At 38.9% G+C, this 23,525-nt stretch overlaps 2 protein-coding genes across 2 annotated transcripts in view; one reads left to right on the top strand and one right to left on the bottom strand.

The window, feature by feature from the left end:
- SMTNL1 (smoothelin like 1) overlaps positions 1–137 on the bottom strand; it is a 29,043-nt gene extending 28,906 nt beyond the window's left edge. Inside the window, exon 1 of the mRNA XM_058196673.1 lies at positions 116–137. Coding sequence (XP_058052656.1) covers positions 116–121 — 6 coding nt within the window. The 5' untranslated portion in view covers positions 122–137. The remainder of the gene's footprint in view (positions 1–115) is intronic.
- Positions 138–7,339: 7,202 nt separating this feature from the next.
- On the top strand, positions 7,340–19,195 carry TIMM10 (translocase of inner mitochondrial membrane 10). The gene is made up of 3 exons (XM_058196751.1): positions 7,340–7,488; positions 10,439–10,539; positions 18,898–19,195. Exons 2-3 carry the CDS (start codon positions 10,469–10,471, stop codon positions 19,097–19,099), a joined length of 273 nt encoding a protein of 90 aa, XP_058052734.1. The 5' UTR covers positions 7,340–7,488; positions 10,439–10,468; the 3' UTR covers positions 19,100–19,195.
- The last annotated feature ends 4,330 nt before the right edge of the window (positions 19,196–23,525 follow it).

Raw genomic sequence — 23,525 nt, 5'->3', positions numbered from 1 at the left:
GGGGATTTTGATACATTACCTTATTTTTTCAGAGTATAAGACATTCTAGAGTATAAGACACACATTAGTTTTTGGGGAGGGAAACAAGAAAAAAACAAATTCTGTCTCTGCCTACCAGCATCCATTCGTATTCATCTGGCTAGCATCCTTGCAGCAAACAGCAAACAGCGTGGTCAGCTTCAGCACATTATTGCAGCCTGATTTAGCACGATCAGCTGATTGGTGGTTGGATTGGCCTCCCGGAATACTGCCAATCAGCTGTTCCAGGCTGTGGGGATCGCCAGAACCCATCGCCACCTCCATGCGTTGTGTTATCAGCCTCCGTGTGTTGCATTTTTGGCCTCCGCACGCCCCGTTTTTGGCCTCCATGAGTAGCATTTTTGGCCAGTTCCCCACCACCTGGAACTATGCATGGAGGCCAAAAATGGGGCGTGCGGAGGCCAAAAATGCTACGCGCAGAGGCCGATAACGCAACGCATGGAGGTGGCGATTGGCAGCGATCTGCTGTGGTGATCCCTGCAGCCTGGATTGGGTCTAAAACGGGGCTTGTGGAGGCCAAAAACACGACGTGCAGAGGCCGAAAATAGCTGAAGGGTGGGGGCTGGCAGGTGGGTGGGGCTTCGGCAACATTCGGTATATAAGACGGACCACAATTTTCACCCAGTTTTAGGGGGGTAGGGGGAAGTGTGTCTTATACTCCAAAAAGTACGATGTATATATAAAGTATGAAAACGAAGCATGTTTGCTGTTGAAACTAACCTTCATTCTATCTCCTTCCAACATGGATTCCCACTGGCTTCAGTGGAACAATATCTATTAGGAATGGTTAGAGTTTCAACCTTCTTCTAAGGGACATACTGACTACAGATCATATTTAACATTTAGATAGCAATTTCCAAGGATGCAATATCAAAAAACATGTTCATATTATGATTCGGGCAAATATGTTTTTGAATATCATCACTTCAGTTACGTTTCCTTGAAGAAGAAGAAAAATTCTGTGATAGAATTATGCTGCACTGGCAACGCAAGTTGCACAAATATTGTCAACACTCTTTTTCCCATCTTTCACAACCTGGCAGAAAGTATTTGCTGTAAACACTGCTATGGGAACAAAACTGAGATAGCTCTCTGCTGAAAGGAACTCATGGTTTAAATATATGATTTGCCAAGGACTCTGGTTGACTTAGTTTATAATGTGCTCCTGGGGTGACAGTGAAAATCTGGTGAAAACTATGGGATTAATCTCTTCAGTATGACAGTCACACAAGTCCAGTTGGTTATACCCACTTATTTATTTCTGAAGCCACTCTGACGCCTTGTGGCCAAACAAGACTTAGTTCCTAAAATTAGACTATAATAGGGACAAGACATAGGGATGGAGAACAATAACAAGAACTGCATTGTGATCCAGAGACAAAAACAAACCTTACTTTTATTACACAGAAGCTTCCTCACCAGAATACAACTGGAAGAAAGGCACGTAATACATTATGAAGCCGCCATGCCCAGATGTATAGGAAGAGTTTATTACATTAACAATCTACAAGAAGAAAAATACTCACTTGTAATTAGTGTTTTGTCTCCAAAGAAAAATTATACGCATTGGAGGTTGAAACCATGTCGGGGGTTCTGGTAATCTTTTTCCTAAGCACTGATTTACTGCTTTTGTTCTTCTTAAGCTACCTTCTGGACATGTTGATGTGCCCCAACATTATTATAATTTATATAAGCAATTAAAACTTGGTTATTTCAAAGGACCTTTGACAGGGAGATGATTGAAATTCCTTCTGTATATGACTCTACAGGGTTATTATTTCTTGCATAGGAAAGCTATACAATGTAGTACTTTAAAATTATTAGTTTGGACTTCTTTTGCTATTATAATTTTCTTTACTTAGATTAAGATAGAATGATAGGATTATCATCTACTGAATCAGTTGTTGGCTGGAGTGACATAAGCCCAATGAAATAAATCTTTTAAAAACCTGGTGCTTGGAATTGGTCTTCTAATTAGAGAAATAGCATGTTTTCAACAGCCTATCTAACTTGTTGTATGATCAAGAGGAATTCTCTTTTTTCTTCACACTGCAGGTTTTGTCTAAAGTAAACAAACATGCTTATTTGGGATGAGCTTCTTCTTATCAAGTCTGTATTGATTCATGGGCAGCAGAGAGAAATGATTTTATTTGCTCTTTATATAACAAGATACACAAAGATGGTATCAAATTACTTACTAAATATAAAAGCAATGTCAGCCAGTAAAAGTTACTGCATGATAAAGGTATTTTCTAACCCTCCTAATACAAGCACTCGATGAAGAGCCAATTCCAGCCAGAGTTGTGGTCAAACTCAAGAAACATTGATTTCTCTTTCAGTGAGTCACAGGCAGACAGACTGCAATTAGTTGGGCAAAAGAACAGACAAATTTGTCATTTGGGCTTCCAAATTTAGTCTTGATTAAAATAGTCTGAATGACATGTTTCGTAAAATTAATCTTTGCTAGCACCCATGTTTTAGTCAATGCATTTGACTTGAATGAATTGGCATTACTTGCAACACAGCAAAAATGATTCTGAAAGGCCTATACTGTAGTAACTATTCCAACCAGTTCATGTGTTTGTCCATGGGCAGAAGGAAGAACCATTAAACTATTTTATGTCTATGATGCAAACATATCCCCAGGAAAGCAACCGCTGCAATATTTTGTTACATGCAGAGCATTTAGGTTTATGACATGGTTAACAGCCAACAAGACAATTTAAATCTGAACCATGATAATTGCCAGGGTTTTTTTGCCCTTCTTTGGGCCATACCACCCTACCTGCTGTCCAGATGTTGTTGACCCACTGCTCTGGGAGCATATAGTTGTTGCATATACTATACAATAATATTTCAATCTTAAGGAGAAAAACAAAACCCAGAAATTATTGTTGCAGAATATTGGAGAGTACACATTTTATAATGAATGAACATCAAACGTGAGAGTCCCTTTTTGTTAGATGCATTACAGTTTGTTATCAATTAACAGATGATAAATACACCTAAATAATAGGATGAGAGCCAGCTTGATGTAGTGGTTAAGACATCAGAGTAGAATTCAAAAGACCACTCTGTGCCTTAGGCACAAAGCCAGCTGGGTCCAGTCACTTTTTCTCAGCCTGAAAATGGGGACAATGGCAAATCAGTTCTGAAAAAAAATTGTCAGGAAAACTGCAGGAAATTCCAGGCAGTCATCAAGAATTAAACATGATTGAACTGGAGGGAAAAATGGATATAAAGGAGAACAATGGAAATGAACTAAATATACTTAATTGGAGTGCCAAGTACCAAGTAGTGACCACAATACTATGTGTTAGTATGATGTACTAGCAGTAGGAAGAACCAAGTCTACTCTCAGACATGGAAATTCACTGGATTACTTTGGACCAGTTTATATTCTCTCAGTCCAAGGATTGCTATTCTAAGCATAAAACATAAACATTCCTCTATAAATATTTTTTTGCTCATAGAGGAAAAGTAGTATCTAACTGACAGACAAGCAGAGTTTGGTCATAACAAAATCTTAGTCTTGTTGAGCTAATTTAAGATTGCATAGTCCAAGCATTATAAACTAGCATGTGTTTATGAGTATTTTTACTTATTTGGATTCAAGAAACTTACATTCTAGTTGCAACTCACAGAGACATTTTTACATCAGGTCAAGCTACTTCTCCATTAATCCAGCTCAGCCCAGAAATGGCAGCATCTTTGCCCAAGGACTATTAACTAACACCTGTCCATAGAGTTCATTTGCTCTGTTTGTGTCAGGAATAGAATTTAGAATCTTCTCCTTGCAAAACAGGTCCTCTCTTGAGCTATGGAGGGAGCTATGGCTCTATCCTTAACACCCCCCACCCCGCCTGATGTGGTATCATTGTATATGCCAATCAAAATACAGAATATAGAAAGAGAACAAGCCATATGGGTTGCTCAAGCTCATCCCACATTGCAACCTGAATGATCAATTATCTGACCAATTGATTCTTTGTGTCTCCAAACTTCTTGTGGCCTACTTTTAAAGAGACTATCTGATGTTTTAAAGCTTCTGAACAGTACCAATGAAGTGTCTGCTTACATCAGTTGCCACTGCAGAAGTTAATCAGACACAAGGCAAATCAAATTTCATTCAGCACTGACCTACAGTAAACTCAAAAGTCGGGAAATCATCTAGTCTCAGAAAATAATCAGGCAGACAATCTGTCCCTCTAGGTTGCTTCCTTGCACGATCAGAGGACAAAAGGACAGAAATAGCCCTTCACAAAATGAACCAAAATTCGTTCTTGTCTCAAGACATAATTTACAAAGCTATCAGTCTGGGGCATAGGTTTAAGTTCCAGAAATGTTGGAACCCCCTTCCTTGGCTGGCATTAGCTCTGGATGATATTTGTATCCAGGGAAGTTATTATCCTAAGATTAGATCTAAGGAAAGAGTTCACCAAAGACAGGATTTGAGCAGCTTAGTCCATGCAGGTGGTATACTATAGCAACATGAATAGTTTCCTGCAGCATTTCAGATATATCAGTACATTTTGTTTGTTTGCTATGTGGTCACAGAAAAATTCAATATAAATCTTAGAACAAGGTATCTGAAAGCAAATTATCAAGGGTGAAAAACCATTACAAAATAAATGTATCATGTTTTATCAAAAGCTTTTTTGCTTTTGCTTAACATAGAAGCAATGCTTTCTGATGATTGCAACAGGGAAGTTTTTACAACTTTTGCAAAGATTTTGCTAGCCAGATTCTTCAGTAAACAATTTAAAATTTCTGACTGGGGTCATCCCATGTTTTTAATAATAAAGACAGAAATTATTTTTGCATGCAGATAAAGTATAATGGGCAATTTCACAAAATACAAGCTGCTGCGATACTTGTATATGCATTTCTACTAGTAAGGGATATTCTTCATTTTCCTTTCATAACTTTAAAATCTTGCCACTGAGAATGCCTTTCTATGAAGGCCAGAAAGGGTATTATGAAAATATTTAGGAGTGGCATAATAAAGGGATCCCCAACTCCTAAGCCATAGACCCATACCAGTCCATGATCTTTTAGGAACTGGGCTGTGCAAGCAGTGGATGAGCGAGTGAAGTTTCCTCTGCGCGTGCATGGGATTTCTACACTCCCCCCACCCCCATTCCCAGTCTGTGGAAAAATTGTTTTCCACGAATTGTCCCTGACACGAGGGACACGAAACTGGTCCCTAGTGCCAGAAATGTTTGGGACTGCTGGTATAATAAATGTCATCAACATCCCAAAGAGTAATAAATGCAAATATGTAACATTTTGAAAAATAAGTGTTGCTGCCCGTGCTTGATCTCATTCTTTTTTGGCCCAATATCAACAAACACCTTATCATATTTTATTGCATATTCCATGACTAATACCTGTCACTCTCTGTATTAGAGTGTAATAAAATATTTGCTTAGGGGACTATCACTATCACTATGCACCATGGGGTTTTGTTAGGGAGGCATAATGATGGGCATGCTGCCAAGAATCTGAAGGAGACCAAAATGTTGGCTTTATATTTGATGAGACAGATGGAAAGGATTTAGATGATTCTCAGTTTCCAAAGTTGTCAACTTACAATCTCTTTTTTCTCAAACCAAAAAATATATTCAGTACAACTATCAGTCCCTAATCATATTAAATTTTCAGTTATCTTTGGATGACAAACTTGCCCAAGGAGAAGAGAGTAACACAAGCTATAAAACTAGGTGAAAAAAATAGAAAGATTGAAATCTAGTATTCTGTGCATGTTTATATAGAAGTAGACCCAATAAGATAAATTAGCAAACCCTGCCAGTGTGAAAATAACACTAGGAAGAAGTGTTATTCACTAGACACTCACTAGACTCAGTGAGTTGAATAGTTCTTTCAACTACATTTTTTAAAACCCACAGAATAGAAAAAGTGCATTGCTTTGTTGTATTCAGGTTAACTAATGCAGTTCCTTTTTAGAAAATACATTGTTAACAGTATCCCAACATTATTATGTAACAACTAGGATTTTTCTAGGGTTACTGAGCCTGGATCTGTAGTATCCGAATTATACAGGAATTCATGTTAAAGTATCCCTGGTAGATGATGGTCTTACCTCAGCTCAAAAACATCTCCCTGAATAACTATCAACTAGGATCAACTGTAAACTTGGCTGACTTGCTGTTACCCTTAAGTCAAGGTGATTTATGTTTAAAAAAATACTGATCCCAAAATACATTCTTGATGGGACTTCAGTTCTTATTTGTCTCCACTGAGCAAACTGTCTTGTTTATTTTTTTACAGAGTTTTCCGATTTTTACATAGTTTTCTGATTTTTATAGATTATGTAATTATAGAGATAGATTCTCTTATCCAATGATCTCTAAATTTACTTAAGAGCCTTGAGGGATTTGGAGATATTTAGCTTTTCAAAAAGCCTTTAAGATTGTTGACATATCACCATCTATTGTATATATGTGTTTCTACAGGCATATTCCAAAAGTGCTAGAAGGTAATTCACATCTTTAGTTGATTTCTCTCTCCATATATATATGCACATTAAAAAGTGGGATAAAATAAGGTAACAATAATGTTTATGTAGTGCATATTGGAGGTGGTGACCCTTTGAGAGCTGTATGCAACGAAATTTCATTTTAATGTATGCCGATTAGTGTACATTCAAACTGACAACGAAGTCTATAAATTTTATCTTTGTAGATTACATGCTTATTTTCCTTCGGGATGGCTTGTTAACTGTGCAAAGGTAGGATAAAGTGGGATAAAGTGCAAGCGTTATTTCCCTTAGACTGGAAACTGCATTTTCTCTGCATATATGCTCTGAGAAACCCGGACAGGTTGATTAGTTCCGTCTTTCGCTCAAACTCGGAAATGTGGTGTTGAAAAAGCCTTAGGTACAGTGAATCATCAGCGCCTGCTGCAAATGCGACCACGTCTCGTGCAAAGGTTCATTGATAAAAAAACAGCAGTCCTAGTTTATCTTGCCCTTCTCTCAGTTAAAAACCAACAACACGCAATCGTCCTGTCTTGCTCTCTTCCCTACGATGCTCCGGAACATCAGGACAACCTTCTTGGACCTCTTGGACTACAACCCCCAAAATTCCCCAGCTAGAAGCCATGCCGGCTGTGAATTCAGGTAGCTGCGATCCACCGCTCTAGCTACCATATCTCAAACATCTCCTCGCGGCTCCCTCCTCTCTATGGTTTGAAATAGAAATAATCCGCTTCCGTCATGTTGCAGCTGCGCAGTAGCTCTGCGCCTGGCACGTGATGTCAAAATCCTTACTGTATTGGACTGAGGTAATTCGAGAACTTCTCCGGCTGCCTAGAGAAGGCAAAATTCCGTCCGGAAAGTTTCTATGGTATCCGCGAAGGGAATGAAACCAAAGGCACACTGGCGGAAGTGCTGCTTCCTCGTGCTTCCGGTTGGTACCTGGGCCGAAGGTGAGTTTTGATAGCGATGAAAGCGGGAAAGGCTGTTGAGGTGTTTATAGTAAAGTTTATTGGAGAGGCAGAAAAAGGATGGAGCGGGGTCTTTTTGGTGGAGGTGAGGCTGCAGGCACAGGGACTGAAAAAAAAAGGGGAAGATAGGGTAGGAAACACCAATAGGTTTGCTCACTTTCATTAGGGCAGGGGTCTCTAACCTGGGCAACTTTCAGCCTGGCGGATTTCAACTCTCAGAATCACACAGCCAACAAAGCTGGCTGGGGGTTTCTGAGAGTTGAAGTCCGCCAGGCTGAAAGTTGCCCAGGTTGGAGACCTCTGCATTAGGGAAGCTAGTAAAAAGACGCGCCTCCCTCCATCATCGCCAGCAATAGCCGCCAAAGTAGCTCACTCTGTGCGAAAAATCTTTGAGATCCGTCTTTTTTTTTTAATTTATTTTTTCCCAATATAGCAAAAGTGTGTTGAAGATTAAGAGAGAAAGCCCTTCTTCCTATCAAGTTTGTTTAGCATCACGATTAAAATAAAATAAATCTTGATCAAGGCAAAACAATAGATGCAATCTACATAGACTTCTGCAAAGCTTTTGACTCAGTAGTACACGATAAACTTCTCCTAAAACTAAAATCCTATGGCATTTCAGGACCCCTTCACAAATGGATATCTGCTTTTCTATCTAACAGACAACAAGTGGTCAAAATTGGCAATGCTCTATCAAATCCTGTTCCTGTCAAGAGTGGCGTTCCTCAAGGCAGCGTCCTTGGACCAACACTCTTCATACTATACATTAATGATCTTTGTGACCATATCGCAAGTAATTGTGTTCTCTTTGCTGACGATGTCAAACTATTTAACACCACAGACAATGCATCTATTATCCAAAAAGACCTTGATCATCTAACCACTTGGTCTAAAGCTTGGCAACTCCAAATCTCAATCAGCAAATGCTCAGTCTTACATATTGGAAAAAAGAACCCAAACACTAAGTACATACTTGATGGACATTACCTTACAGATGACCCCCACCCCGTTAAAGACCTTGGAGTTTTCATGTCAAATGATCTAAATGCCAAAGCCCACTGTAACTACATAGCAAAAAAGGCTCTAAGAGTTGTAAACCTAATCTTGTGTAGCTTCTTTTCCAAAAACACTACACTACTAACCAGAGCATATAAAACATTTGCTAGACCAATTCTAGAATACAGCTCGCCTGTTTGGAACCCTCACCACATCTCTGACATCAATACAATTGAACGTGTCCAGAAATATTTTACAAGAAGAGTTCTTCACTCCTCTGAAAACAACAAAATACCTTATCCCACCAGACTTGAAATCCTAGGCTTAGAAAACTTGGAACTCCATCGCCTTCGACAAGACTTAAGTTTAACTCATAGAATCATCTATTGTAATGTCCTTCCTACTTCAGCTTTAATTGCAATAATACAAGAGCAACCAATAGATTTAAACTTAATGTCAACCGCTTTAATCTAGATTGCAGAAAATATGACTTCTGTAACAGAATCATCAGTGCTTGGAATACTTTACCTGACTCTGTGGTCTCTTCCCATAATCCTAAAAGCTTTAACCAAAAACTTTCTACTATTGACCTCACCCCATTCCTAAGAGGACCATAAGGGGCGTGCCTAAGCGCACAAATGTGCCTACCGTTCCTGTCCTATTGTTTTTCTTTTCTTCTTCCTATATATATATATATATATATATATATGTAGGTCTTTGGTTATTCGGGTTTTCTCCCGCGTAAAATTGGAAGTGTCTTGGCAACGTTTCGACGAAGTCTCATTCGTCATCTTCAGGCTTCAGCTTCGTGCTTCTGGGAGCAATGTGTGACTGCAGCTGTTTCTTCCTTTTTAACTGCTAGTGGGGGTTTGAACTAATTGGGTGGGAGCTTGGCTATGCTCTGATTGGATAGGGGTTTTTTTGTGCTCTGATTGGCTGGGAGTGTGTCCTGTTTGGGTGGGGGCTTGGTTGTGCTCAGATTAATTTGAGTTGCAGGGGGATTTGAGATTAATCTGAGCACAACCAAGCCCCCACCCAAACAGGACACACCCCCAGCCAATCAGAGCACAAAAAAACCCCTATCCAATCAGAGCATAGCCAAGCTCTCACCCAATTAGTTCAAACCCCCACTAGCAGTTAAAAAGGAAGAAACAGCTGCAGTCACACATTGCTCCCAGAAGCACGAAGCTGAAGCCTGAAGATGACGAATGAGACTTCGTCGAAACGTCGCCAAGACACTTCCAATTTTACACGGGAGAAAACCCAAACAACCAAAGACCTATATATATATGCTTATATATATATATATGCTTATATATATATATGCTTATATATATATATGCTTATATATATATATGCTTATATATATATATATATATATATATATATATATATATATATATATATATATATATATATATATATATGCTTATATATATACATGCTTATATATATACATGCTTATATATATATGCTTATACCTCCTAATATTTAGTCATATATATGTTTATATACTATATAATCTTTTTATATGATGTTGTGACAAAATAAATAAATAAAGGGGGGGAAAAGCATACTATGTGACATACATTTAAAATACAAAATACAAGATTACAATGTGTACAAGTTAAATTTAATTTCTATCCAAGTAATTGCCATCTTATGCTTCTCCCTTCCTCATTGAGGCTTTTTTGCTTCAAGAGTTGACATAGTGGTTTTTTTTTCCTTGCCATGACACTGATTGTTAAAGTGGCAAATAGGACTTGAAGTGATTGATGCACTCTCACATTTTATTAGCCAGATTACAAATAGTATTAGGTTATCAAAAGAGGTTTCTAAAATACCGAGCATGTACAATTTTATTGAGTTAGTCAATGTGCGTGAATATATTTTTATGGTGATAGAATTACTAGCTTCTAATATTTGTGTTCTCCAGCTATAAAAAAGCCATTTACTTGAGATTGAGATGGATCCTCTGCGGGCTCAGCAGCTGGCAGCAGAGCTGGAAGTGGAGATGATGGCTGATATGTACAACAGGTATTAACATTTATAAGTTCAAGTTTTTTTAAAGCTATTTTAGTTTTTTAACCCCATGAAAAAACTAACAGTTATTATCTCATTCATTCATTTTGGACTACACCATTGGAATATAGTCATAGGTATCTGCAGTTTGCCAAGTTGATGCTAAAATGGCAAAACCTATTTATATCCTTATAAGGAAACTCCAATTGTCTTTGAACTTTGATCATGGAAGCTGTTTTCTGCTAGGCAATGGTGGCCAGTGCATGAAATGCTGGAGCTTAGTGAGACCTCCATGTTTGTCACTCAGGTGACTGGACAGACTTAGGAGCTTTTAGTTGTAGAGATGCTGGTGATATGACTGAGAAGGTGTGGGCTCCTCTACTTCTGTAGCTCTGGTGGTAAGTCAAATGACGAAGCATAACATAGTACCAGAGAATGAGGCTGCAAATTATGAGAGAAGGAAAATATAAGAAGGAACTTTTTCTAATCTTTTGATGTTTCATAGTCATATAATTTAATTTCTATGTTGTTTTATTGGTTGTATTATATTGTACACTGTCCTGAACCCCTCTTTGCAGGAGATGGGGGGGTTTAGAAATATGAAGTATAAATAGATAAACTGGAGCAGGTGAAATACCTAAGAAGCCTGGTGAGATAACTGGATAGCTCTGGGAGACAAAGAAAGTGGAGGGGGAGTATAGGTATAGTAATATCACTAGTATGGGGCAAGAGCATTTATGGGCAATTTGCAGCTATGATGCATTGAGTGTGGCAATAGCAGAAAGACTTGCACGCTGGAAGGAAGAGAAATAGTAGCATTACCCAGGAAAAAAAGAAGGGATCAGACAAAATGGCTGCTGTTATTTTTTTTAGTCTCCTCTTAGAGCAGCCTAGTATTTTGCTCCCTTCCACTTCAATCCAAGCAGTGAAGTTGACTTTTTTGTCAATATCTCTTCCAGCAAAAAACAAAACAAAACTGTGTAAGGTTTTTTTTAAAAAGGTTTCATGTGTATTGTGGGCCCCTTGTAATGACTCTGCAGTTTTCCAGGAGTCTGTGGCCCACTGTTTGGGAACTATTGATTAGATATTTATGATAGAGTGCTATTAATGCTCAAATGGTTGTTAGAGGTAAAATTATAGAAAGAAAACTTAAAGTTGAACCTGTAATTAGTGAAGATAGTTGAGTAACGAATGACTCAGTGTTAACTGGTTATTGAATTTGGGATAAATAATATGATATCTAAAGTACTTTTTGTGTTAATATAGCTGTGTATTTATTATCACTGTTTTTTTATTTAATATTAGTATAAGTGGCTTCCAAACTTCTTTATGCCAGTTACTGTATAAGTACAATTATAAATGTCCTTCGTCCTCTAAAGTTACAAAATGTCTGCCTTCTTTCTATCATCTATCTCAGGGGTGTTAAACTCAAGGCCCCGGGGTTCTTAGATCTGGCCCGCAAGGCCACCCTGGAAGTAGCAAAGTACTGGCCCAGCAGGCAGCCCTCCCAAGCTCCGTTTTCACTGGCAGAGGGTTACAGGATGCCATCGTAGCCGAAAATGGGGCTTAGGAGCCCATTTTCGCTGGCAGAGCGCTCGGGCCACCACAGACACCCCTGACATGAGTGATATCAAGCTGGCCATGCCCATCCCGGCCACGCCCATCCTGCCCCCCCACCCCCAGATCAAACACAACCCTGATGCAGCCCTCAATAAAATTGAGTTTGACACCCCTGATCGATCCTATCTAATCATCAAAGCCACAAATCATAAGTTCATTTTTTTTCTATTTTCTGCAATAAATCCGTAAGGGGTTTTTAATCAGCAATTAACATGGATAGTGGCTTTTCTCTCCTTGGGGAATTTGGCTATCTCAGCAGGTTCCAATCACCTTTACCAACCATTCTTCTCTCATAGATTTTGCTAAATGTTTTCCTCTTTGGGCATACATGTCCAAATGTGATTTCTATAAGACCAGCTTGGACTTCCTAGGCTACCAAATGGCATAAAGATGGACTCTGGGAAGGTCGAGCGATCCTAGTGTGGGAGCCTCCGTGAACACGTAGACAACTAAAATTTCCCTCAGTTTAGCTAACTTGCATTGTCAGTTCATCCCCATGTTTGCTCAAATAGGCCTACCGATCACAAACGTGTTGAAAACAAAAGGGGAAGCTAAACCCAGGCTCAGCCAACCCCTAACCTGGTGACTGGAGTGCCAAGCCGCATTCGAGAAGCTCAAACGTCTCTTTTCTGCCGTCCTAAAACACCCTGACCAAGATGAGCCCTTTGTAATACAAGTGGATGCCAGTGATGTGGCCGTGGGGGCAGTGCTCCTTCAGTAAAATGCAAAGGGAGAATTACAGCCATGTGCTTACCCTCCCGCAAGCTCCTGAGACTGAGAGATGATGGGCTGTTTGGGAGAAGGAAGCCTATGCAGTCTGTTGGGCCCTCCTTACTTGGGGGCAATTCCTGGAGGACAGTAAAATCCCCTTCGAGGTGTGGACAGACCACAAAAACCTAGAAGCATTGAAGACTCCCTGTTGGGGAATCGAACCCAGGTCTCCTGTGTGACTGGCGGGGATACTTACCACTATACTAATGAGGAGTTATCTGTTGTAGTTATCGGATGCAACAATAAAGTTCTATGACTTTTTTTCCAACTATCAGTTCCACCTCTGGTCTCCAATTTATTCAAATTCAATTTATTCATTTACTTTTACCCAAAAAAATATTTCAAAATTAATTCCATCCAAATTTTTTTTAAAGAAAGTAAGCTTGTGCAAACTTTGTGTCCATATGGGCTGTGTTAAGGCTATGAGTTTACTTGAAATCCCAGCCACCCAATTCACGAGTCAAGTGCAAAAACCTCAGTTCTTGCAGTCTATTCTCAAGAAGCACCTGCCCCAACTGCAGATGGCAATCTCACAATCTCTCTTTATATCCAAAAAGAGATTGCTGGCCGAAAGTCAGTGAATGGTCATCAATCTCTGCCAATTTTGGTTCAAGTACCGTATATACTCGAGTATAAGCCGAGTTTTTCAGCACGTTTTTTGTGCTGAAAAACGTCCCCTCGGCTTATACTCGAGTATATACGGCTTATACTCGAGTTTTTTTTTTTCTTCTTTTTTTCACATTATACCGGATGGCGCAAACTTGGCGGGCTTTTGCATTAGCGCGGGGAAGCCCTGCCGGTGCAGTGAGAGGGCGGGGCGGGGGAGCCGCCAGCCTTCTCGGCTGAGGGAGGGAGGGTTTCCCCGACCGGTAGCTGCCTCATTTCCCACCCTCGGCTTATACTCGAGTCCCCAGTTTACCCCAGTTTTTTTTGGGTAAAATTGGGGACCTCGGCTTATACTCGGATCGGCTTATATTCGAGTATATACGGTAGTTAAAAGTGGGGGCTGGAATTTTGTACAGTACTTTCAGTTTTGCAAAATTGATGATTTTGCTAGGATTGATAGGAAACAGAACAAAATGAATGAATTAACAAACTTGAAAGTCTGAAAGTACAAACTTTCCACCATCACTTTTAATTGCTGGATATTTTAGAGCAGGTTCTTCCCAATTTTCTTTCTTTGATTGTTAAGCCACAGGGGGCTCCTGCTTCTCTTCTCTTATTGTTTCCTAGGTAGCATCTTTTCTCCTCGTTCCCCAAAGTCATCCACCTGTTCCATTACAACTACTTATCTCTAGTCACTGTCATTGATTAATAAATACAAAAATGTAAGATTTCCCCATTTTGCTTGTTTTTGCATATTCTTTAATTTCCTGGTTTCCATTGACCTTTCATACGAATAGGCTTTTTATATGCTGACACAGGCTTCTTATTTTTTGAGAAATGTATAAACATATGTATATTTATATCTGCAAACTAAGCAGACATTCAGGAATCTGTGGAAACATTAAAAAAACCATAAAACATGAAAAACAAACATGCAAATAAAAGGAACTGGAACTGGCACACACTGGCAGTAACAGTTATATGGGAAAGGGACAAGTAAGAAAGGATGTCTTGGAAGTCTAAATCTAATAAGATGTGTTGGCTCCCCTCAATCCCATCCACCTATATCTTTTCCCCTAAATATGCCAAACATTATCCACTACTTGCATCATATCCCCAAAGTATGTAAGTATCTGCTTATTCAATTCTTTATTTCTGTTTACACCTAGTCCTCGACATACAACAGTTACTTTGGTGACCATTCAAAGTTATAGCGGCACTGAAAAAAAGCGACTTATGACCATTTTTCACACAACCATTGCAACATCCCCATGGTCACATGACCAAAATTGAGACGCTTGGCAACTGACTCATATTTATGATGGTTGCAGCATCCCGGTCATCATGTGATGACCCTTTGCGACCTTCTGACAAGCAAAGCCAATGGGGAAACCGGATTCACTTAACAACCGTGTTACTAATATAACAGTTGCAGTGATTCGCTTAACAACTGTGGCAAGAAAGGTCATAAAATGGGGAAAACTCAATTAACAACTGTCTCACTGAGTAATAGAAATTTGGGGCTCAATTGTCATCGTAAGCAGAGGATTACTGTATTAATCAATTTTATTTTGTTGTTAGTTGCAAAGTCGTGTCCAACCCATGGACAACATTCCTCCACGCCTTCCTATCCTCTACCATCCTCTGGAGTCCATTTAAGCTCAATCAACTTCATAAGGTTGCCTATCTATGCATTGAAACTCTCGGCCAATTAAAAAATTAAAAATATCAACGGTCATATAAAAACCCAAGCTGATGCGCCTCATTAAAAATCTCAGAAGATACCAAGGCCATCTGTATCTTTTGCTGCTTATCATCCAGGGGAAGTGCCAATCATTATTTGGTCCAGGACTAATTGACCAATGACCCTTGTATTCCATGGTGTTTTTAGTAACCATTTCAAAGCCATAATCTGAAGGTATCCATCTTCTTTCTCTCATTTTTTCTTGTCCAGTTTTTTTTAACTACCCTATCATTGCTTTAACTATGCTGACATTTGTTGTTATTGAAATCCTCCATGATGGTTTTTAAATTTGCAATTTCTTTCTAAGAATAGTCTTAGGTTTTCTTTCCTGAGTGCAGTATCCATCCATATTTGTTCTGAAGCCCTGCAAAATGAAACTGATGATTGCATTACGTTTTTTGCTGCAAGCTGTATGTTGACTAAATATAAGTTGGCATTATTTTTTAAAAAAAAATCATCTATAATTTGTATTACTGCATTATTGTAAACCTAACTAATACATTGTATTATTTGAATACAGGTTGTCCTCGATATAACAACCATCCATTTAGTGACCGTTCAAACTTACAATGGCACTGAAAAAATGACTTATGACCGTTTTTCACACTTAAGACCATTGTAGCATCCATAGGGTCACATGATTCAAATTCGAGCGCTTGGCAACTGGCATGTATTACAGCAAGATACATCAAACGACATGATAAAGGTTTCTGTTTGAAACTTAATAAAATGCTTAATACAAAGGTCACCACTGGTGTGTTATTTATTATTGTTTTTAGAGATTAAAGAAAAAAGACAAAATTAATAGCAGCACAAAGGAAAAGGAAAAAGGCTATTTGATTTCTAAGTTCTTCATTTTCTGCTTTTGCCATTTTGTGATGTTCACAATTATTTAGGCCCCCTTAACATTCATCCAGAGTTTTTCTTTCATGTTTTTCCACTATCTTAAGTCTTACTTGCAGCTAATAAAGTGATATGGCTGCATGTTAGGACTGTGTATTACTTTGGAACTGGAAGCAAAAATATGTTTTTCCTTGTGTTCTCATTTAAGGAATTAAAGTATTTTTAATGTATTTATTTTAGAATCCAAAGCAATGTACAACTCGATCGCACATTCAAATTATTGCTGTTGGTCACAGTTTTAATTTCAGTTGCTAATTGTTTCAGTTCTGCTTTTTATGTGACATATTTGCTGAACGAGGTAAACAGATATGATGACAACATGCTTCCTTGTCTCACTTCTCCTATTTTAAACTTCCTTATGATAGCTTCTCATTCATTGTAAAGATTACTCAACTGACTCAAGTATTCTGATTCATTAATATGAATCATTAATATTCATTAATATGAATCAATATATTCCATGTTCTGACATACTCCTCTTGTAATTCTCATACTGTCTCCATTTTTCTTATGCTCGCTACACTACCTGATTGGGTCTCTGCTGAATTTGTGCAAAATACTTCATTTGGATTTTTTTTCATTCTGAAAATTTCACAATATTTCCTGTCTTGAGCATGGAATGGATTCCTTCAAGCATTTTGGAGAACATTTCCAATCCAAAACAGTAATTTTGCCCTTAAAGGAGGACATTTCATGAAATTTCATGCTTGAAACACTTAACAATGAAATATTTTGCATATCTCTATTTTTTTAAAGAAACTTTTTTTTATTTGGCATTTTTCTTTCCATGTATAGGTAATCCTCAACTTACAACCATTCATTTAGTGACATCACTAAATTTAGTTACAGCAGTACCAAAAAAGTAATTTATAGCTGTTTTTCACACGTACGACGGTTGTGGCATCCCTGTGTTCATGTAATGAAAATTCAGTCGCTTGGCAACTGGCATGTATTTATGATGGTTGGAATGTCCCAGGGTCATGTGAACCCCTTTTGTGACCCTCTGACAATAATGGTCAATGGGGAAGCCAGATTCACTTAACAAGTATGTTATTAACTCAACATCTGTAGTGATTCACTTAACAGTTATGGCAAGAAAGGTTGTAAAATGGGGCAAAACTCACTTAACAACTGTCTTGCTTAGCAATGGAAATTTGGCGGCTTGATTGTGGTCGTAGATCAAGGACTACCTATATGGCTCCTTTTTTAAAAAGTTAAGTAAATATTTATTTATTAGCTTGTGGGATTTCAGTAATTTTTGTGAAGTTTTGTATATCCCAGGTTTTCAGCCCCATATAGGTACATACACTTTGTTTTCAACTGTCTAAGCCTCATGTAGAGATGTTAGCATTAACTATCTCTTTTCCTGCAGCTTTAAAGGATTCAGTGGGCATTTCATCTGCATTTGATGTATTCCCGTTTGAAGCTATTCTATCGGGTCACGTTCTTGTTGAGCTAGTTCCTAAATATATTCTCTCTCCCTTCAAATGTCTTTGTCAATTTACAATCTCTTTTGTAAACGATCCAAGTGTAGTCTTTTCATCTTCCTTGAATCTCATTTGCCCATTCAGATATTTTCTATGTTTTTTGTTGAATATTTTACCATAGCTGAAAAATTTCCCTTGACTTCTGATTTTTTTTCTTGCTACTTTTCTTTTTCTTGATACTTGCCCCTATTTATTCACAACCTTAACTTTTTGTGCCTTTTTTGATATTGAATGTCTGTGTCCAGTCTTCATACATCCTTATTTCCTTTCTTTGATCTTTCCTCAGCTATCATGACAGCTTATTCTGAAAGACACTTGAATCTTTTACTTGGTAAAATTTGGGGTTTTTTGGTTTGGTTGCTTATTTGTTTTTGCTTTGATTTCCATAGGATCTCTTCTTACATACCTTGTCAGGTTTAGTTTTGCATAATTTAAGAATACTAATCTGTACCTTGTGTTTCAACTATATAGCCCTCTCGGTCATATTTTACTAATACTCCTTTTTTCTTTGATTTTCTAAGTTTAATCCATTTGAATAGGAGTAATTCATGGTCTGTTTTACAACTTGTAACTGGAAGTGTCTGACTGACTCGATTATGCTTTTTCATCAGAATGGTAGCTAAAAGAAGATGGCACTGGTGGCAGAGAAACATTTGAAGAATTGTTACTAGAATAAGAAACCTACCGTAATTCAGCTACTGAGGCAAAATATGGATTTCTGAATGAAGTGCTGCTACTCATTCCATCATAGTGTCATCTGGATTAGAATATTAAAATGTGGTTAAAAGTCACTCAGAGTGCTTTGAATCTGCAATGTCCAATATACAAAATTCAGTATTGAATTCAGTATTGAATCCAAAAGTATAGTCTAGACCAGGGGTCTGCAAACTTGGCTCTTTTAAGACTTGTGGACTTCAACTCCCAGAGTTCCTCAGGCAGCAAAGCTGGCTGAGGAACTCTGGGAGTTGAAGTCCACAAGTCTTAAAAGAGCCAAGTTTGCAGACCCCTGGTCTAGACTATTTGTAGACCAAAAAGGGCTCATTCTGTAATTTTTATCCTAAAGAAACCAAAGCTGCATCAGAGATTAATTAAACTCTTACAGGAAATATCATGTTTTAGATACCATTAGAGTTGTGGGCATGATGGTCTTCAGACGTTTTATGTTGTCAGAATGAAAAGCACATGTTGAACTCTGAAGAATCACCTGTTTTCTCAAGTTCTTTTGTTCTTGCACAATCACAGAATGACCAATGCCTGCCATCGTAAATGTGTTCCTCCACACTACAAAGAAGCTGAACTGTCAAAAGGGGAATCCGTGTGCCTGGATCGCTGTGTCTCCAAGTATTTGGACATTCATGAGCGGATGGGCAAGAAACTGACAGAACTCTCAATGCAGGATGAAGAACTGATGAAACGGATGCAACAAGGGACTGGACCTGCCTAAACTCCCACTTCCGATTCTCCCAATTTATCTCTACACCTTGTGTCTGGACTGGTGTTAATTCTCGCTTTTGCCAATAAAACATCCATGCTGTGTTTCCTCTGCTAGCTGTTAATGAGGCTGAAGCTTTGCCTTCCATTTTTAGGCCTGATAAATGATTATGCCTTGTGAAGGAAAACAGGCTCATCTCTGGAACTCTTTTGTTAACTTATTCTTTCTCGTTGAACATTGGAAGCTGAACCTTTGGGTTTGCTTAGTGGGCTATTTTAACACTTACTATTCAGCTCCACAGAATTTCCTGGCTTGTTTCCATTCCCTTGATACACTAACAGGAAAAAAAAGAAGCAGTTTATTATCATTCAGTTAAAACACCTTTATTTATTGGGTATGTTCAGTTTTTAAATTCAAGACTAGGCAGGATACTTGAGTAGCACCTGCTTTTACTTCCTTAGAGCAGTTGCTATGTCTTTTCCTGAGATCTGTTTACAGTACTGTACACCAAACAGATTTGTAGACATGCTGTGTGCATCTCCCCAGGTGTCCCCCTTTTGCTTTTGACGTCAAAGAACTGCAGGCTTTTCTGTTTAGAAAAGTGTTTCCTTGCCTAGGCAACTCTGAGAGGAGTGGAGTTCAACTCCCAGAATTCCCCAGCCAATATGATCATTGCTGGAATTCTGGAAGTTGAAGTCCAACCTTCAAGAAAATGCTGGTTTAGAATCATAACAGCTGAGGGGTATTAGGGCATTTCTAATATGTTCCCTCCTGCAGCACATGGAACCATTTAACTCACTTCCATGGGGAATGGGAGTGGTGCATGACATGACACAACTATCTCTTAGCTAATCTTGGTGGTCAGCCAAGCTAAATGGGCGGAAAACAATGCAATTTACCAGCCAATGTCAGGAAGAGGGAGAGGGAGAATCTTCCCTTTCTCCAAATTTCAAATATCAGATGCTTCAAAAGCAGACTTTTCCACAAAGGAAAAGGAACAAGAGCGGTGATCATGCTGGCCTATATGATAAAGCCTGATAACGTAATTGTTAATGTTTAAATAATTGATGTGAGCTGAGTGTTTCCTGTGTTTGGGCTCATTGATAAAACTGGCTGCTGTTGCAATAGATAATCGGAAGGGGGAACTAGAGTCTGCAACTTTGAAGGCCCCAGGATTGCTTGGTTTGGTTTGCAGATTTTAGGAAGTAGGAGCCCTCATATGTGGAACTCTTAATGGACACCAGGCAGAGATTGAGTAATGTATCTTGGAGAATTGCAGACTATTTGATAAGTGGCTTCTGATTCAACCACTTCTTCAAAGAAAGTTTACTGAAATTATTAGCTTCTTGGCTGAAATATAGCTGCTGTTCTTGTTTGATGTACTTACTGAGCCAGCAATTTTTCATTATAACCTGGTAGCTTTTTATTGGAGGGTACAAACCATTTCTCTGTAATTTGAAGCAGAGATCCTTCACGTGGTCTTAATTTTGCTGGAAATAAGGTGCGGCACTTTGTTGCTTTCCAAATAGCTTTTTGCCTCAAATGCACTTGTAATTCAATCTCTGCTGAAGAAGGACTCTGTGTTTCTGCATTGTTCTGGGTGCTGCAGTCTCTAGTGTGACATTTATGAACATATAGGTGCTTTCAGAAGGCTGCCATAGGGATCACTATGCAATTTCTTTCTCCCCACCCCACCATAGATCGATATTTTTAAAAACTGTCTCCCAGAACAGCAATTATTTGCCTGCTTGGTGTGCCTTTCTGGGTCCTTAACACACACACCCACTTTCATTTGAATTTCACAGCATATTTGTGGGTTGTGGAGGCTAAATTATGCCTGTTGTGGCTTGTAGGAGAAAAATGTGAAGGGGGAGGGAAAAACAGATGGAGGCCATGGGAGGAAGGTGAAAAAGCGTGGGTTGGTCCAGGATGGTGCGTGCATGGGAGGGAGGGAGAAATAGAAATAAAACCACGAATAAAAAAATCAATGCAATTAAATAGAAAATTCAGTGGAAGAAGTCTGGGTGAAGGAGACCATGGGGAAACGGAAGGGAGAAAAAAAAGATGGCAGTAAAGAGGTTGACATCTCCTCTGCATATGTACACACACACAAGTGTGAAACAAAACTTCGCGATTGGTACTTTTTAAGGGGTGAGTTGAGCTGATTAGCATTGACTAGGGCAGAGGTCTCCAACCTTGACAACTTTAAAACTTGTGGACTTCAACTCCCAAAATACCTCAGCCAGCAAAGCTGGCTGAGGAATTCTGGGAGTTGAAGTCCACAAGTCTTAAAGTTGTCAAGGTTGGAGACCCCTGGACTAGGGAGTAGGAGAAATGAGTTGACTGATGAAGGCAGAAGGGCCATTTACCTTTTTTTTTTTTTTGCTTTACAAAATTGAGGTTCTATGGAAGCAGAAAGCCTTGGTTTCAGTATTCGCCACCCATCTATATTGGCACTTAATTCCACAGGTAAATTATTGCTATTTGTCCTTCAGCCTCACTTGCCATTCTGTGTCAGCACTCACAGCTTTTTTTTTTTTTTAAAGAAAACACTTGAGTATACTTCTGAGCCCCAAACCCTTAGACATCCAGCTAAGCACATTGCTACATCTTATGGCCAGCAGGGGTCGGTGGTCAACAAAGACTTGAGCGCTACTTTTATCAAACAAACAAATAAATTTTAAGGTATGGCTAATTTTTTAATGAGTATGGTTCATAATTGGGCCCTTTAGATTTCTTTTAGACTCACTCTACCTTTTCTAATTAAATAGCGGTACTTAGCCAGAGGGTGATTTATTCAATTAGAGCTGCTTAAAGCAATTAGAAGTTATTTAAAACCACATGCTGGAAGTTATTTGGCATCCCTTGCTTGCGGTTTTATTTCTACCCGGGGCAGGATGCTATGCTGCAGTTGCTTTTGTGGATCCCTGTATGCACCCTGCGGGGGCTGGGGAGAGCAACCAGAGTTTAAGACACAGCGGCAACAACAAAATTGTAAGACATTCACAGGATTCCGTGATTGTGCAAAAGTGGGAGGAGGAAAGAGAAATGGAACCAATACATGTTTCAAATAAGACCTGGAATTTGATTCATAATCGTTCACTTTTATTCTCCAATTTCGTTTCTTTGAGAGGAAGGTCCTACAGGTAGACCTCAAATTACAACCATTCGTTTAGTGACTGTTTGAATCTTGGAGAACTGAAGTGTTTGAAGTTAACAACGGCACTGAAAAAAAGTGACTTATGCCTGTTTTTCCCATTTATGACTTGCAGCATCCCCAAGGTCATGTGATCAAAATTCAGATGCTTGGCACCTGGCATGTGTTTATGATGGTTACAGTGTCCCAGAGTCATGGGATCATCTTTTGGGACCTTCTGACACGTGAAGTCTATAGGGAAGGCAGATTCATGTTAACTACATGATTGTTAAGTGAATCTGGCTTAACAACAGCAGTGATCGACTTAACAACTATGGCTAGGTCATAAAATGGGGCAAAATTCACTTGTCATGCTTAGCAACATAAATTTTGGACTCAATTGCATTCATAAGTTGAGGACCATTTGTACTCCAAATGTTAGGAATCAAAAATAGACTTTCATTCAAATGTTTGCCAATAGACCCAGTACTGTTCTATATATCTATGTATCCTAATAAACATATTTTATAGGTACTTTACAAATTAAAAATATGCAGTAAAAATGCATATTCTATTTTCTGCCCAGATCGTGCAGGTCCTGGTTTCATATTGCCCCTGTATAAACTGGTCCTATACCGTAGATTGAACAACCATCTGCATCTCTGAAGATTTTTCACCACTACTGGCCTGAAGTGCTTACAACCATTGAATTAGCAGAAGACTCTGGCATGAAATTTGCCATCGTCATTGCCAATCCCTCTCTTGCCCTCTACTGTCTCTGTTTTCAAGGCTCAGCAGCCACCTGACTTCCTTCCAAACTAATGGGTAACAAAAGCAAACTATATCTCATAGTTGTCACTGAACATGGTTAGCTTAAGGGGAAAGCAGTATTTTAGTATGGTTCAGGAAAGCTTAAGATCGTCATCTTGTGGGCTGGGGACAAGGTGAAGGTGACATCAAGAAGACACAGCAACAAATGATAATGCCAGGGCATGTGTGTGCTATTGTTAGATGCAAGCGCAGAAAGATCCTTTCCTGCAGTAGAGGCAAGCTGTCTTTCAGATTATGGATATTCCTTTTGGGGAATATGCACAAGAATCTAATGTGTTTCTTCAACAGGCTGGGGTATCATCGGGCGACTTTTTCTTTCTAGTCTCTCACATATGTAATTGGTTTGTATTTTCCCATATAGGTTTTGCCTCCTGTTTGATGACTTTCTTATTTACATTTTTCCCCTCCAGGTCCACCGCCTATTCATTTTAAGAGTATAAACCTCACGCATTCAGAGGGACAGGGGTGGCT

Source organism: Ahaetulla prasina, chromosome 1 (genome assembly GCF_028640845.1).
Source record: "Ahaetulla prasina isolate Xishuangbanna chromosome 1, ASM2864084v1, whole genome shotgun sequence".
Taxonomy (NCBI): domain Eukaryota; kingdom Metazoa; phylum Chordata; class Lepidosauria; order Squamata; family Colubridae; genus Ahaetulla; species Ahaetulla prasina.
Note: the sequence above shows the minus strand (reverse complement) of the source record. Positions and strands in the feature narration are given on the sequence as shown.